General features: G+C 52.0%; 1 protein-coding gene across 4 annotated transcripts in view; it reads left to right on the plus strand.

Moving 5' to 3' along the window:
• The window catches only part of PPARA (peroxisome proliferator activated receptor alpha), a 70991-nt gene that overhangs the window by 28257 nt on the left and 26744 nt on the right, over positions 1-15990 (plus strand). For all 4 annotated transcript variants that reach the window (XM_069586170.1, XM_069586167.1, XM_069586171.1 and 1 more), the window contains one exon: positions 13964-14213. In XM_069586170.1, coding sequence (XP_069442271.1) covers positions 14000-14213 — 214 coding nt within the window. In that variant the 5' untranslated portion in view covers positions 13964-13999. The remainder of the gene's footprint in view (positions 1-13963; positions 14214-15990) is intronic.

Consider the following 15990-nt stretch of genomic DNA (forward strand, 5'->3'; position numbering starts at 1 on the left):
GCTTCAGCATCAGTCCTTCCAATGAATATTCGGGACTGATTTCCTTTAAGATGGACAGGTTTGACCTTCTGGCAGTCCAAGGGACTCTCAAGAGTCTTCTCCAACACCACAGTTCAAAAGCATCAATTCTTTGGTGCTCAGCCTTCTTTATGGTCCAACTCTCACATCCATACATGACCACTGGAAAAAACATAGCTTTGACTAGACAGACCTTTGTTGGCAAAGTGATGTCTCTGCTTTCTCACGTGCTGTCCAGGTTTGGCATAGCTTCCCTTCCAAGGAGCAAGCGCCTTTGAGTTTCACTCTGCAGTCACTACTATACTTTTCAAGGTACTGTACTGCCAGGTTCAAAGTGTTTTCCTTGGTTTTTGTATCTGTTTGTTTTTAGGTATTACTTGTGTGAAAGTGTTAGAACCCTGTTGCAGTGCAGTGCCAGAGAGCCCGGGCTTCCCTGGTGGCTCAGTGGTAAACAGTCTGCCTGCCAGGGCAGGAGATGCAAGAGACCCGGGTTCAATCCCTGGGTCGGGAAGATCCCCTGGAGAAGGAAATGGTAACCCACTCCAGGATTTTTCCCTGAGAAATCCTATGGACAGGAGCTTAGTGGGCTATAATCCATGGGGTCACAAAGAGTCGGACGCAACTTCGAGACTAAAACAACAAGTATATAGCCCATTGTGTTAGTTGGGTATCTCGGCTAACTTTGCTGGACGTACAGATGTGCTGTGGGGGTGGAGTTCATTCCTATGCAGGGTCTGGTGGCCTCTCTTGTCCCAGTGTGTTCCAGAATTTCCCCGTGCTCTGCCTTGATGGGGGCCTGCATTCACCCCCTGTCCTGGGGACCTGGGAACGCACAGCCTTCAGTTCTGAGGGCAGTTCTCACGGATCGTTTCCTTTGCCCCGACTCCCCGCCTCCCTCCATCTGGGACATCTCTGCTTGGATAAGTCTCACCCCTGGACTGCTCCTCTGACTTTCTCCTCTGTCTTCTCCCATTTCTATCTGCCTTTTCTCTTTGCTTTCTGGGAGATGACGGCCTTTATCCCCCTACCCTTAGGGACTTTGTAAGTCAGCTCCAGAGTTACACAACCCCTGCGCAGCTGTGGCAGTTCTGGTGACTCCAGAACTCACATTTCCTGATCTCTGGGCTAAGATTAAAGTCTGAATTTAAGAAAAAGAACTCCTGCAGATATCGTATATGAAGGCATGTGTATGGAATCTAGGAAGATGGTGCTGATGCACCTGTTTACAGGGCGGCAGTGGGAATGCAGACATGAAGAACAGACTTGTGGACCCAGTGGGGAAGGAGCGGGCGTGACGGACTGAGGGGGCGGCATGGGGACGTGTACATTACCAGACGGAAATCGCTCTATGATGCAGGCAGCTCAAACCTGCTCTGTGACAACATAGAGGGTGGGAAACTCAAGAGGGAGGGGACGTATGCGTACCTGTGGCTGACTCATGTTGATGGATGGCAGATACCAGCACAATACTGTAAAGCAATTATCCCCCAATTAAAAACAAATAAATTTTTTAAAAAGTGGTTTTGGGACTTCCCTGGTGGTTTATGGTTAAGACTCCACACTTCCACTGCTGGGGAACAGGTTTGGTCCCTGGTCAGGGAGCTAAGATTCCACAGGCTGAATGGCACCATAAAAAAAGAAATCACAAAAAATAAAAACAATGAAGAAATAAAAACAATTTGAACTTCTGCAAAGCTAAGCTCCCGTTTAATTGTTGAGTGTGGTAATTGGGTTTCCCCCTGAAGCTCTCCGTCTTCAGTGCTCAGTGCAGCTTGTGTCTGCTTTCCTGGGAGCTTGCTGGTCTGCATGTTTTGCCTTCCACCATACCCCGCGATTACTTGGAGCTCAGGAGTGGGAGTGCTGCCCTAGTCAGTGGTCTCCCCCGTATGCCTATCGCAGCCGCTCACAGACCCGTGAAGCTGAAGAGAAACCATCCCTTGGCGACTGTAGAAATAAAATTGTAATATTGTGTGTCAGTTGTCCAAATAGAACTGGGGAGAGACGAAGAGGACTTTTTCCCCAATCTCTTTATCCTCATGGAGGAGGATGAACCCAGTGACAACACTGTATTACTATCCCAGATTTTGGCTTTTTCCTTACTGTCGTCTCATTCGCTGCAGAGCGAAAGACCCTGAGAGTGAGCACGCATCACCGTTCAGTCGGGCGAGAGAGACGGTGGGCAGGCCTCTCTGAACGCTGGACGCACCGGCTCGTCCTGTAGCTTAGCGCAGTTTTTGAAAATGTCCAAAAAGTGGTTCTCACCTCCCAGAAAGTGGGACCTTGTCCATGAAGGTGCTCCTCTGAGTGCGTTTATGGAAGGGCTGATGCTGAATTCCCAGATGGTTCTGCAGGCCAAGCTGGCTCTGGGCATTCAGAGCATTACTGGAGGGAGCTTGTCTCCCCAGAAACTTCTGGTATCTCGCATCTCTCCGAACGTTGTCACTAGAGGGAGGCCTGCTTTACTCTGAGTCCCCGTGTCTGACCCTCTCCGGTTCCGTGTCAGACCGGAAAAATGGGAGGATGCTCAGACCTTGCCTGCTGCGGCCCAGTGTTGAATGCGATGCCTCTGACCTCATCCAGAACCGAAGCGGGAGTTAAAGGAGAGCGGTTTGGACACAGCCACATCTCTGCCATTTGCAGCAACAGATTGGACCTAGAGAGGATCACATTAAGGCAAGCGAGTCAGACAAGGACTTGGATTGTATGGTATCACCTGTGGAATCTTAAAAAGTGATATCAGTGAATTTACTAATGAATCAGAAACAGACTCACAGACCTAGAGAACAAATTTATGGTTTCCCGAGGGGGTGGTCCTGGGAAGGGATAAATTAGCAGGGATTAACAGATATGCGGGCTTCCCAGGTGGCTTAGTAGGTAAAGAATTCGCCTGCAATGCAGGAGACACCGACAGAGGTGGGTTTGACGCCTGGGTCGGGAAGATCCCCTGGAGGAGAAGATGGCCACCCGCTCCAGTATTCTTGCCTGGAGAATTCCGTGGACAGAGGAGCCTGGCGGGCTAGAGTTCATGGGGTCAGAAAGAGTCGGACACACTTGAAGCGACTGAGCATGCACGCACGACAGACGCACGCTACTATGTATGAAAGATAGACAGCCGTGACCTGCTGTCCAGCGTGGGCAGCTACATGCGGTATCTCGTAACAACCTGTGGCAGAAAAGAATCTGGGAAAGGACATACATATGTGTGTGAAAGTGAAGCTGCTCAGTCGTGTCCGACTCTTTGTGACCCCGTGGACTGTAGCCCACCAGGCTCCTCCATCCATGGGACTCTGCAGGCAGGAATACTGGAGTGGGTTGCCATTTCCTTCTCCAGGGGATCTTCCCAACCCAGGGATCGAACCCAGGTCTCCCGCATCGCAGGCAGACGCTTTACCCTCTGCGCCACCAGGGAAGCCCTATATATGTATATATGTGTATAACTGAACCGCCTTGCTGCACACCTGAAACTAACAGAACACTGGGAATTAACTATACTTTGATTTTTTTAATGGTTTTTTAAAAAAGAAAACATGGACACATCTGTTATCAAGTTTCTGAAATCATAAAGCCAAAATTAGCCTCCAAGATATACAACTACCAAAAGTAATTGTCTTTCTACTTGATTTCTCTTGGTTTAGAATGAACTTAGATTTCATTGAGTTGGCTTGGAGAAGTTAAAGATAAAGGGACTTTTCTGTTTCCCATAAAACCTTTATCTAGGCTCTCAGCACCGCAGGGCAGGCAGTGGAAATACATTCATGGGCTGACACCATCAGTCGGCTTTGAGTAATCTGCTTCCTACTGTCTCATTTTGTTTCAGCAACGTGAAGGCCTCATAGGTCTCTGACATTCTTCTTGGTACTTGTAGAATCTAATGCAGATGTTGCCTTTTTTCCCCTTCCTGCTGGTGCTCAGCTCAGCCCAGCCAAGGGGTATTGTGAGCTGTATGTCTCCATCAGCTTGCTCTTGCCTTTGTTGTGGTTCAGTCGTTCAGTCGTGTCTGTCTCTTTGAAAACCCATGGACTGCAGCACACCAGGCTCCCCTGTCCTTCACCAGCTCCCAGAGTTTGCTCAAAGTCATGTCCATCAAGTCGGTGATGCCACCTAACATCTCATCCTCTGTCGTCCCCTTCTCCTCCTGCCTTCAGTCTTTCCCAGCATCAGGGTCTTTTCCAATGAGTCAGCGCTTCACATCAGGAGGCCAAAGTACTGGAGTTTCAGCTTTAGCATCAGTCCCTCCAATGAATATTCAGGACTGACTTCCTTTAGGATGGACTGGTTTGATCTCCTTGCCGTCCAAGGGACTCTCAAGAGCCTTCTCCAGCTCCACAGTTCAAAAGCATCAATTCTTCGGCACTCAGCCTTCTTTAAGGTCCAGCCAGGCAGGAGGAAGGGCGTGATTAAGGGATAAAAGTGGGGGTAGGGCGGGGCCCCTGAGGAAGGAGGAGGGACAGTCGATCCACACATGCTCGGGCCAACCAGCGTGTGGATGCTAGTAACCCCATCACAGCTGTTGAGACTGCGTTTCAGGTATCCAAGGTCACCCAGAGCAGGATGGGGCTTCATCTGCCCGGCTGATGCTCCTGCTGCTAAGAGCTGTAGGAGGCGAACACTGGTAACATCCTCAGAACTTTCCAGAAGAGGAGGCATTGACAGAGGCTGAGCCTGCGCGTCCCGCAGACACCGCCACCACAGCCCGCCCCTGAATTCGCCACCCTCCCTCTCCACGACTCTCCGCTCTGGGAACTGGCTCTTTTCATGCTCCCAGTTTCATGGCGGCACCTTGTCTCCCAGTTACCTGAGCTGGAGAGGTGTAGCCCAGGTTCCGTCCGAGTTCCCTGCCCCACCCCTGCCTGCTGGCCATGTTAGGTCTTCGTCCCCTGCCCTCCCACCTCCCCAGATCAGCCCCCAGGGCGTGTCCTCTTACCGGGAGCAGTCACCACATACTCTGGAGGAGTCCTGCTGCCTCTCACCTTGCCTGCTTTCCTCTAACTCTGGATTCCACCTGCTGCCAGAACAAGCCCAGTGCAGCTCCTCCCTGTCACCGTCCTGCCGTCTCCCCCCGTGGCTGCTTCCTGCTTGCAGGGTGGAGGCCACAGGCGGAGTCCTGAGCCGTGGGCGGTGACGTACCTGGACTGCACTGCAGCCTCTCCCCCTGTGCAGGCCCCCACCCCCAACCCACGCCGCACCAAAAAGGGTCCCAGGTTCTGGGGCTCCCTCTCGGAGGCCGGGCTCATTTCCCCACCACTTGGATCTCAGCTCACCTCTGACTCACTTTGACCTGCAGAAATTGGCCGAAGTGATGCAGTATTTACGAGTGAGGTCGCCAAGCTCCCACACTCCCTCTTGGAAGACGAAGGCACTTGCAGGAGCCCCGGGCTGGCCTCCTAGGATAGAGGCCACGTGGTGAGAAGGGCCCAGCCTGCACCCAGCATCCGTCCCCACTGACCCCCCAGCCACGGTGACCCGCTGACCAAGGAAGGCCCCACCAGCCCAGCCCGAGTTGCCGACCCACAGGACTGTGAGCTAACACAGTGGATGGCATTCAAGCCGCTGGGCTGTGGGGTTGCTTGCTGTGTGGCCACGGGTCACGGGTCCAGCCCCTCAATGTGGGTGATCCTGACCTTCTCAGCTACTCAGTGATATTTCAAGTCATCTCTGCACACAGGCTGTGCCCTTCTCTTAGAAACACCTCCTCGCCCCTTTCTTCTGCTGCACTTCTTTATGGCCACCTTCTAAGATTCCGCGTGGACATCCCGTCCTTGGTGGAGGCTCCCTGACCCTCAGGGTGTCCCCAGATGGCCCTCGTCACACTGCCTCTGCCGTCACTCGATCGCTTCTCTCTTCACGTCTCGGCTGCACAAGGCGCGCCCCGCTCTGAGCCTCTGGCCCCTCTGCCAGTGGGCCAGGGCTGCCTCCCCTGCCCCAGTGTGGGCCCATAGAGGAAGCGCTGCAGTGGCTGTTCCGGAGGGCCTGCGTCCAGGTGTGCCCCCTGCACCCCTCCCTGCCCCGTCTCGGCTGCCACACCCCTGCCCTGGAGCTGTGGGTGCCCCCAAGATGTCTCCAGGAGAAGTATGGTCACCAGCTCAGGGGAACGCACATGGTCCACCAAGCTCACGAAACACGGCTCCCATCCCAGCAGTGAGCCCCAGCTTGACTCACGTCCTGGCGTCCGTGGGACGTTCCTCCCACACCCACCAGGCCCTCCCTGCCTGGGGTGTCACCGTTCGGTTTTGTGACCTTCAAGGCCCTTCATCCTCCACTGCTTGTCTGTCGTCTGAGCGGCAGAAGCTCAGCGTCCTCCCCGCTGCTTCATTGGGTCAAAGCGTTTGTGTCATAAATATGAGTTACATTGCCGTGGACTTTTGTTCACAACTTCTTACATTTATTTCTTAATTGAAGTTGAGTTGATTTACAGTGCTGTGTTCATTTCTGCTGCAAAGTGCTTCAGTTATATGTGTATGTACACACATACGATGATGGTTTAGTTGCTCAGTCGGGTCCGACCCTGACCCCATGGACCGTAGCCCGCCAGGCTCCTCTCTCCATGGGATTTCCCAGGCAAGCATACTGGAGTGTGTTGCCATTCCCTTCTCCAGGGGATCTTCCCAACCTAGGAAGCAAACTCGGCTCTCCTGCATTGCAGGCAGATTCTTTACTGACTGCGCTACATAGTAGCCTTGTATATATATACAAGCTATATGTATATATATATATACACACACATACTTTTTCAGGACTTCCCTGGTGGCTCAGACGATAAAGCGTCTGCCTACAATGCGGGAGACCCGGGTTCAGTCCCTGGGTCGGGAAGATCCCCTGGAGAAGGAAATGGCAATCCACTCCAGTATTCTTGCCCGGAAAATCCCATGGACAGAGGAGCCTGGCGGTCTGCAGTCCACGGGGTCGCACAGAGTCGGACACGCCTGAGCGACGTCGCTGTGCCTTCGATGCACACTCTGTCCCGTTCTTTTCCATCACGGCTTGTCACGGGGAATTGCGTATAGTTCCCTGTACTACGCAGCAAGGCCTTGTTGTCCATCCCTTCTACGTGTAATAGTTTTCATCTGCTAACCTCCAACTCCCAGACCATCCATCTCCAACCCCCGTCCCCCTTGGCAACCAGAAATCTGTCTCTCTCTGTGTGAGTCTGCTTCTGTCTCCCAAGTAGGCTCCGCTGTGTCGTGTCCTAGACTCCGCATACAAGCAACGTCGTGTGGCGTTTGTCTCTCTCTCTGAGACCTGCTTCACTTAGCATGGTGATCTCTACGTCCGTCCGTGCTGCTGCCGCCGGCTTTGTCTTACTCTTTTTCGTGGCTGAGCAGTATTCCTCTGTCTGTCTTTGCCACTCCTTTATCCATTTGTCTGTCCATGGACGGGTAGGATGTCTCCACGTCTCTGCTGTTGTAAATAGTGCTGCTGAGAACACAGGGATGCATGTATCCTTTTGCGTTGTAGTTTTGTCTGGCTATCCCTCCAGGAGTGGGATTGCTGGATCACATGGCAATTCTATTTTTGGTGTTTTGAGGGACTCCATACTGTTTTCCATAGCGGCTGCATCCATTGACTTTGGTTCTCAGCTCACTCACATTCCATTGCAGCTGACACCAACGCGTGTCCAAAGTTGCCACTTGCCTGTGATTATTTTGGTATCACCATCCACAAAAGTAAGATTATATTTAAGAACGATAACTCCATTTTCAGGAATATGGGAAGGAGTGGGTTTGAAGTGCTGGAACACCAACATGATAGACTGTGACCTTTGTATAAATCTGGGGGGAGATGTCTTGGAAATGATCGGGAACATTCTCTTTGCACCTTTAAAGACAGAGGTGTAGAGGCTCACAACTATCCTTTTGTCTCCCATTTCTGCCTGCCAGACTCTTGATTACAAAATTTCACACCTTAAGCACTGTTGGAAAAGATCTAGAAAGCTCTAGTCAAACCTATTGTGCAGACTCTCCTAGTATGTTTGATTTAATTCATTAAAATGCACAGTCCTTTGTTTTCTTTCTATTATACTCTGGTACTTTTCTGTTTTAAATGTGTTTCCTAGGCCTTTTCTATACTTACCTTGTCAATCATTATACAGGCACTAATGATTAATCTATTGCAGTGAACTTCAGGTGCAAGGTGAAGGTGCAGAGGGCTTTTTAGCATTATTTTGTTTATTTTGAAATGTTGTTTCCAGCCCTAAACCAACAAGTTAAGCCAGAAGTCACAATAGTTGTGTAATCTCCATGAAGTGTACGGGAAAATATAAAGAAGCTGACAAGGTAGTAAATTAGAGTTGATGAAAAGTGGAAAAATTCCTTGTCTGAAAGCTGCTTGTCTGCCCCGCAAATGGGACTCTTTTGACAAAAATCCCCTCTTTTACCTTCAATCACTCAATGAAGTCTAGTCAGACTTACCTGAGTGAAGACAGCTGTCAGCAGATTGCTCGGAGGCGGCATCACCAGGCCTGAGAAGGGACCCTCCCCCAGGGCCTTACGGTACGGTAAGAACTGAACAGAGCGAGGTAAAGAGAAGACTGACGTTTGCTCAGCTATTTCGCTGGACCCTCCTGAGGCGAACATGAGTTCTGAGTGAGAGAACTCCAGCCTAATTCCACTTGCTCTTTTTCTTGAGTGTCAGATGTCACAGCATAGAAATATGTTTAGATGGTGAACTTTTATTTAGTACTTTATTTCAGAGAACGTTTACAAAAGGCCTTCTAGGTCCAAGGAGCTCTGCTAATAATGTGTGTGTAGCGGGGTGCTCCCCTGGTGGTGCAGTGCCTAAGACTCCAGGCTCCCCATGCATGGGGCCTGGGCTCGATTCCTAGTCAGGGAACTGGATCCCACATGCCACCACTAAGGCCTTGGAAAGCCAAATAAATTAATTAAATAAATAAATACTAAAAAAAAAAAACCTTAAAAAAGTAACCTAAGGGGACAAAGATGGTTGAGACACAGCAACACCCTCGGGAGACAACAGCCGAGTGAGTCCCCGCTTTGTCATTCCAATCAGATAATGAGGCTTCCTGACGCTCTGCAAAGCACTGGTATGTGACTGAATGTCCTGAACATTCTCCAGATTCTCTCTTTGCTGCTTCTCTGGTAGAGTCAGACCGGCGCTCTGTCCACACCTTTCCTGAGCGGTCGGAGATGTGTGCCAGTCGGCTGCCCAGGCCGCGGGCACGGTCCCCGTCCTCAGGATAAAGGTGCACCACCCCCACCGCCCACCTCCCCGTGTGAAGCCTGCCTTTTCCTGCCCACTTGGACTCTGTTGTTCACTGTGTTCACCGTGACCCAAAGAGCTGGACGCGACTTAGCGGCTGAACAGCAGCAAACAGCAGCGGTGCCTGGACTCCTGTGTGCTCGTCTCACCTCTCAGGCTCAGTTTCACGGTTATGATTCACTCTGTTAATTTCTCTTTTTTTCATTTGGTTTTGTTTTGAATCTTTTTTCACTGCACTGCTCAGCATGTGGGGTTATATAATTGTTCCCTGACCAGGGATCAAACCCACACCCCCTGCAAGGCTGAGTCATAACCACCGGATCATCAATATTTTGACGGATCAGTGTTCTACTAAAAGTAGAATTTTAGCAGTTTACATTTGAGTTTCCCATATATGGGATACAGTTCTAACACTTACGTTGGATGAGAAAGGGGAGGAAAAAAATGCCTTTAGAAGCCAGCGAGTCTCAGAATGGATTGTCCAGGAAGGGAGACGGCGTATGCATCCCCCATGTCTCTGTTGGAGCTCGGCTTTATCACCCGTCCTCAGCACCCGCCACTCCATCCTTCGCTTCTCCCTGCCTGGAAACTGAGGCCTGTTTGACTTCCATTTGCACCATTTCCTGATGTCTTGCCTTTCGGCTACCCTGGAAGCTGCTGAGACATCATTGGTGGTGTCTTTTTCTCTCTCCCAAAGCCCCGGAGGACCTAGGACCCTGGGCCAGGGCACGGTAACTGGCACCTAGCTGCCCGTCTTGGCGGACCAGGCGGTGGCTGCATTCTGTGGGCTCCAGAGGCAGGGAATTGCCGTGATTTTCCTGATCCTGGAGCAGAGGTGACTAGTGTGGAGACAGTGTGTGCAGAGGCTGCCAGGAACCGCGGGCCCGTGGGGTAGGGCGTGTGCCATGCGGCCTCGACTTTACCTGCGGAAACGTCCAAAGGGCAGTGTCCCTTATCTGCTTAGGCTGGAAGCAGGCAGGGCCAGTGCATCCAGTGATGTGTGGCAGCCAGTCCTCTGGCCAGAGGTCATGGTGTTGCCTCACTCCCCAAGGATCTCGTTTCAGTTCAGTTCAGTCGCTCAGTCATGTGTGACTCTTTGTGACTCCATGGACTGCAGCACGCCAGGCCTCCCTGTCCATCACCAACTCCCGGAGCTCGCTCAAAATCATGTCCATTGAGTCGGTGATGCCATCCAACCATCTCATCTTCTGTCGTCCCCTTCTCCTCCCACCTTCAATCTTTCCCAGCATCAGGGTCTTTTCCAATGAGTCAGTGCTTCATACCAGGTGGCCAAAGTATTGAAGTTTCAGCTTCAGCATCAGTCTTTCCAGTGAACACTCAGGACTGATCTCCTTTAGGATGGACTGGTTGGATCTCCTTGTAGTCCAAGAGACTCTCAAGAGTCTTCTCCAACACCACAGTTCAAAAGCATCCATTCTTCGGCGCTCAGCTTTCCTTATATAGTCCAACTCTCACATCCTTTAGCTCTTTGTTAACAGAAACACTGACGTTTCTCTCCATAAATCTCAGGTACCCTTGGAAAGCAACTGACAGGTAAAATGGTAAGATGGCAGAGCACTGCAATGCCCTGTTGGAATGCCAGGGAGACTGACATCGTTTGTAGTCAGAGTTGAGTTCCTCCGGATCTGGGCGCTCCTGGTTGAAAGATAGGATGTCTGCGGGAATACAAGGCTGCCTCCACGTGTGTTTTCCTTGCAGCGCTTAGAATATGACAGCATAGGAGACGTGGTCACGGCCCCGTTGATAACATGGTCTCTTCCTGGCTTTCGTATAGTTTTGAAGTTGAGCTTTATCGTAGAGGTAGTAAGTTAATGACTGCACTTTGGAACCTTTTGGTCATGGTGGAAAACACCTTTTTTTAAAAAAAAAAATCTATTTTAGATGGGGACCATTTTTTAAGTCTTTATTGAACTTGTAATATTGCTTCTGTTTTATGTTTGGGTTTTTTGGCCACAAGACTTGTGGGATTTTAGCTCCCCAACCAGGGATGGAACCTGCACCCCCTGTATTGGAGGGTGAAGTCGTAATCACTGGACCACCAGGGACCTCCCGGAAAATATCTTAAGGAATCCCTTTATCTCACTTGCCATTTGAAGAAATACAGTTATGATGCAGAATAAAACATAATAAAAAAAGCACAGACCACAGTCTGATGTACCCTAAAAGATGATAACATCTTCTCAGTCTTACGGAAGTTTAATGCTCCCTTTTCTTTTTCGCTGTGGCATTATCGCTGACTGTGGTCATTTATTGTCAGAATCCTGGCATGAGATGTGACCCTTACAAAAGCATGTGGACTGGCCCCATTCTTCATTTCTAAAGGAAGCAGACCGTGCCTTCGTCTCTGCGCTTGACGCTGCGGTTGACTCGCAGCCGGGCTGAGGTGGGACATGCTCTGGCCGGAGCACCTCCCACAGCTCTGCTTTGGGCAGCATCCTCTCCCTTGGTCCCAAGAGCCCAGCCTTCTGAGGTCGTGGTGGCTCAGAGGGTAAAGTGTCTGCCCGCAACATGGGAGACCCAGGTTTGATCCCTGGATTGGGGAGATCCCCTGGAGAAGGAAATGGCAACCCACTCCAGTACTCTTGCCTGGGAAATCCCATGGACAGAGGACCCTGGTAGGCTACAGTCCATGGGGTCGCAAGGAGTTGGACACGACTGAGCGACTTCCCTTTCTTTCTTTCTTTCTTTCTTTCTTTCTTTCCTTCCTTGGTCCCAAGAGCCCAGCCTTCCGAGGTCATGGAGGGACCACAGTCCCCCGCCCGCTGAGCCCCAGCCAGGACTGGTGGCACGCACCCCTCGGGTCCTGTCCTCAACGTGCGTGTGGGCCTCCCTGAGACCATTTCAGAAGCTGAATGTCGCCTCGGCCTTGTTGGCGAGGAGAGACCAGGCTGGGCTGGGGGGTGAACTTGGACGGGGCCTCGGGAAGGCGGGGGGCGGGGGAGGGTGGTTCAGGCGGGGGCCCAGGGCCGACGCTGGGGTTCTAGTTGGGGCGATGACCTGGTGCCACTGGTCTCGGGGGTATGGGGGCCGGTAACCAGGGTGGGGGGGGAAGGTGTGTCACCAGGGCCCACGCTGTGCAGGAGGCCGGGCCCTGGTCTGAAGGTCGCAGGAAGTGGTTTCAGAGGTCTGGGCAGCAGCGTGAACCCAGCCAGCGCGGGGAGGGCCTGTGCTTTGACCTTGGGCCTGTGCCCCAGCTGCCCTCAGGGTGGGCCACGGGCTGCGGCCCCCGACGGTGTTTGCTTCTCACCGTCTGGGAGGCCCACAGGCCCAGATGGAAGTGTGGGCGGCTTTGGTTCCTCTCAAGGCCCCTCTGCTCAGGCCACAGGGCCGCCGTCCGCTGTGTGCTCACAGGCTGCCCCCCACTGAGTGTGCAGCCCCCCCCCCCCCCCCCCCGCCGTGTCTCTGTGTGTGCAGATTTCCAGCAGCCAGATTGGATCAGGCCCCCTCTGAAGACTCATCTTAATGTAATCACCCCTTTACTATGTCCAAATGCAGCCCCATGCTAGGGCCCGAGGGCTTCCCAGGTGGCTCAGTGGTAGAGAATCCACCTACCAGTCCAGGAGACACAGGAGACATGGGTTCCATCCCTGGGCTGGGAAGGTCCCTGGAGGAGGGCATGGCTACCCACTCCAGTATTCTTGCCTGGAGAGTCCCATGGACAGAGGAGCCTGGTGGGCTACAGTCCATGGGGTCGCAAAAAGTCAGACACGACTGAGCAAGCACGCACCAGCATCAGGACTCCCGCACAGGAATCTGGGGGGGCACGCTGCAGTCTGAAAGTGCCCACCTAGAGAGCGTTCTCCCGTGTGTGAGTTGAAACAGCCTAGCACTATCGGGGACTGACCCGTTTAGATTTTTGTAACACCGGATGTGTTCGTTACAGAGTAGTCACTTTAGGAACACCTACCTGCATGGCGCGCCCCACGTGCACAGAGAACATGTCGTGCCCAGTGTGCCCGCCAGCTGCCTGCCCCTCCCACTCCCCCGGGACCCCCGCCGAGCCACACTGACTCGCTTGTGCCTGCAAGTACTCCCGCAGGCATCCATCCTGGGGGCTGCACACTTGCCGCTCCTTTCACTGGAACATTCTCTCCAAGATGTCTGCACAGCTCTGCTGTGTTCCTGCCGGGGTCTGCACCCTTTTAAGCGAGGCCCTCCCTGGCCAGCCGTGTGGAGCCGTGCCTTCCCCATCCCCCTCCCACATCCTTGTGTGCCCATCAGATAGTCCAGACATGTCCCCACCGGAGGGGCTGCCCTGGGGCAGCAGGGACTAAGCGTGTGTCGCTGCTATTTCCGTCTTCCTCCGATACACAGAGGGCACAGCAACACAGAGGGATTCCCGGCCGCGTCAGCTCTGGTTCCTGAGATGAGCTCTTGTTTAGAGATTTTTCATTTTGAGGGGAGTTCCCTGGGGGTCCAGTGGTTAGGATTTGGTTCTGTCACTGCCAAGGACCTGGGTTCAGTCCCTGGTCAGGGAACTGAGATTCTGCAAGCCGCTTGACCAAAATAAAAAAGTAATAATAATAAAAAATATGTTCCTTTTCTTACTGAGCTTATCAAGAGTCAAGCGGAAGAATGGCCGACAATGTCACTCTTTCGATTATGAGTTCAGGTGTGTCTCCACTGGCCAGTGATGCTTCCGCTCAAGGGGAGCCAGTGGCCCTCCAGTCTCCCAGTGTTTTCACCGACGGCCTCTCTCTCCTCCCAGGAGATCGGAGCTGGGCAGTGGGACCAGCTCCTCCCGATGGAGATGGTGGACACAGAGAGCCCCATCGGTCCCCTCTCCCCACTGGAGGCTGATGACCTGGAAAGCCCGCTCTCGGCAGACTTCCTACAAGAGATGGGAACCATTCAAGAGATTTCTCAGTCTATTGGGGAGGACAGTTCCGGGAGCTTCAGTTTTACAGAATACCAGTACTTAGGAAGTGGTCCAGGATCAGATGGCTCCGTTATTACAGGTAAGCATACCCCTTCCTGGAAAGCTTTACTCAGAAATGTTTTTTCTGCAGAGAACAGTGTTCACTTCACCTGGAGGAGAAGTCACGTCTTTCTGCCTTGAAATCTTCAGCCGTGGGAGCGTGACATTCTGTGCCCCCGGACTTTTGTGGCATCTCAGTGTGTCCTCTTTATAAAAGCTGGACATGAGTCACATAATGCTTGAAATTCAGCTGGCAGCTGCTTTTTTTTTTTTTTTAATGGTGTGAGTTTATGTTTCTTTAAAGCAGAGACTCCTACTGTAATAAAAATCACTGTCTTGTCTGGAAATGGACGTGAACCATCTCCTGACTCTTTTGTAAACTCCCATGTGTGGGATGGATGAGCAGCAAAGCCCTGCTGCACAGCGTGAACTATATTAAATTTGTCATTGTTGTCCAGGCGCTCAGGTGTGTCTGACTCTTGGCGACCCCACGGGCTGCACCACACCTGGCTCCTCTGTCCTTCACTCTCTTCCAGAGTTTGCTCAAATCCACGTCCATTGAGTTGATGATCTAACTGTCTCATTCTCTGCCACCCTCTTCTCCTTTCGCCTTCAGTCTTTCCCAGCATCAGGGTCTTTTGCATATGATAAGCTGTAATGGAAAGGAATATTTTGAAAAAGAAAGTATATATGTATATGTGTGCAACTGAATCACTTTGCTGAACAGCAGAAATTAATACGTGGCATATGAACTATGCTTCAGTAAAAAAAAATTAAAACTGTTAAAAAAAGGAATTTTAAGATGGTTATGGTAAAAAAAAAAAAAAAAGGACTCCATCAAGCATCAGGCAAGGCAGATACAAAGCAGTAAAATGTGGGGTCTAGTCTGGTAGCCTTACTGGGAAGAGGAAGTCACGGCCCTATCCGTCTCTCAGGGCAACAGGTGAGCCGCCCCGGAGACTTCTCTGGCAGTCCAGTGGCTAGGATTCCAACGCCTCCACTGCAGGGGACATGGGTTCAGTCCCTGGTTGGAGAACTAAGATTCTTCAAGCCTTGCAGCATGCCCCCACCCCTGCAAAAAAGGCACCCTGGGATAATGTGGTGTAAACTGCACCCTTGATTTAAAGGAGGCTCCTTTGGAGGTGGACTTGACTCCACTGTCCTTCTTGGGGTTGGGACTGGAGGAGTCAGGATTGAACCGGCCAGGAGGTGTGTGTGCGGTTTTCCCCTCCGACCGTGGGTTATCCTGGCTCCCTTGGGAGAACCGAGAAGGCTCTCCCGGCAGCCTCTGGTGGAGGCCTCTGTTCCTTCCACCCCACGGCTCCCCTTGTGTCCAGGGCTCGCTCCCCCACCGTCCTCTCCCGTGGCCCCACCCCAGAAAGGTGGTTTCCGAGACTGTGCGCTGACCTTCAGTGATGGCGGGAGAGGGAGGCTGGAGGTTGGCTGGCAGCCGTTTTCACAGATAACCCGTGTCATGGAGCGTGTGGTTGAGAATGCGCGACCCGCGAGCCTGCTGGGGTGGACGTTGCTTCACCTCACGCACAGGGGTCTGTGCTGCGGTGGTGTTTGTGACAGCGTGTGCACCGTGGCAGAAAGGAAGAGAGGGGCGCTTACAGAAAGAGACCAGACACACGTCCTTGACTCTCGGCCACTGGCCGCTAAGGAGGTGGGTGTGTGGTCATCCATTCTTACTTCCCTCCAGTTCTCTTTATCATGGTTAATTAAACCTTTTGATCATTTAGAATCATCTCATAATCCGTAAAGTCTTTGTCTCCTTGTTGGGTTTTTCATTGCTATCGTTACATCTGAGAGAGAGA

The sequence above is a fragment of the Ovis canadensis genome, chromosome 3, assembly GCF_042477335.2.
Source record: "Ovis canadensis isolate MfBH-ARS-UI-01 breed Bighorn chromosome 3, ARS-UI_OviCan_v2, whole genome shotgun sequence".
Lineage (NCBI taxonomy): Eukaryota > Metazoa > Chordata > Mammalia > Artiodactyla > Bovidae > Ovis > Ovis canadensis.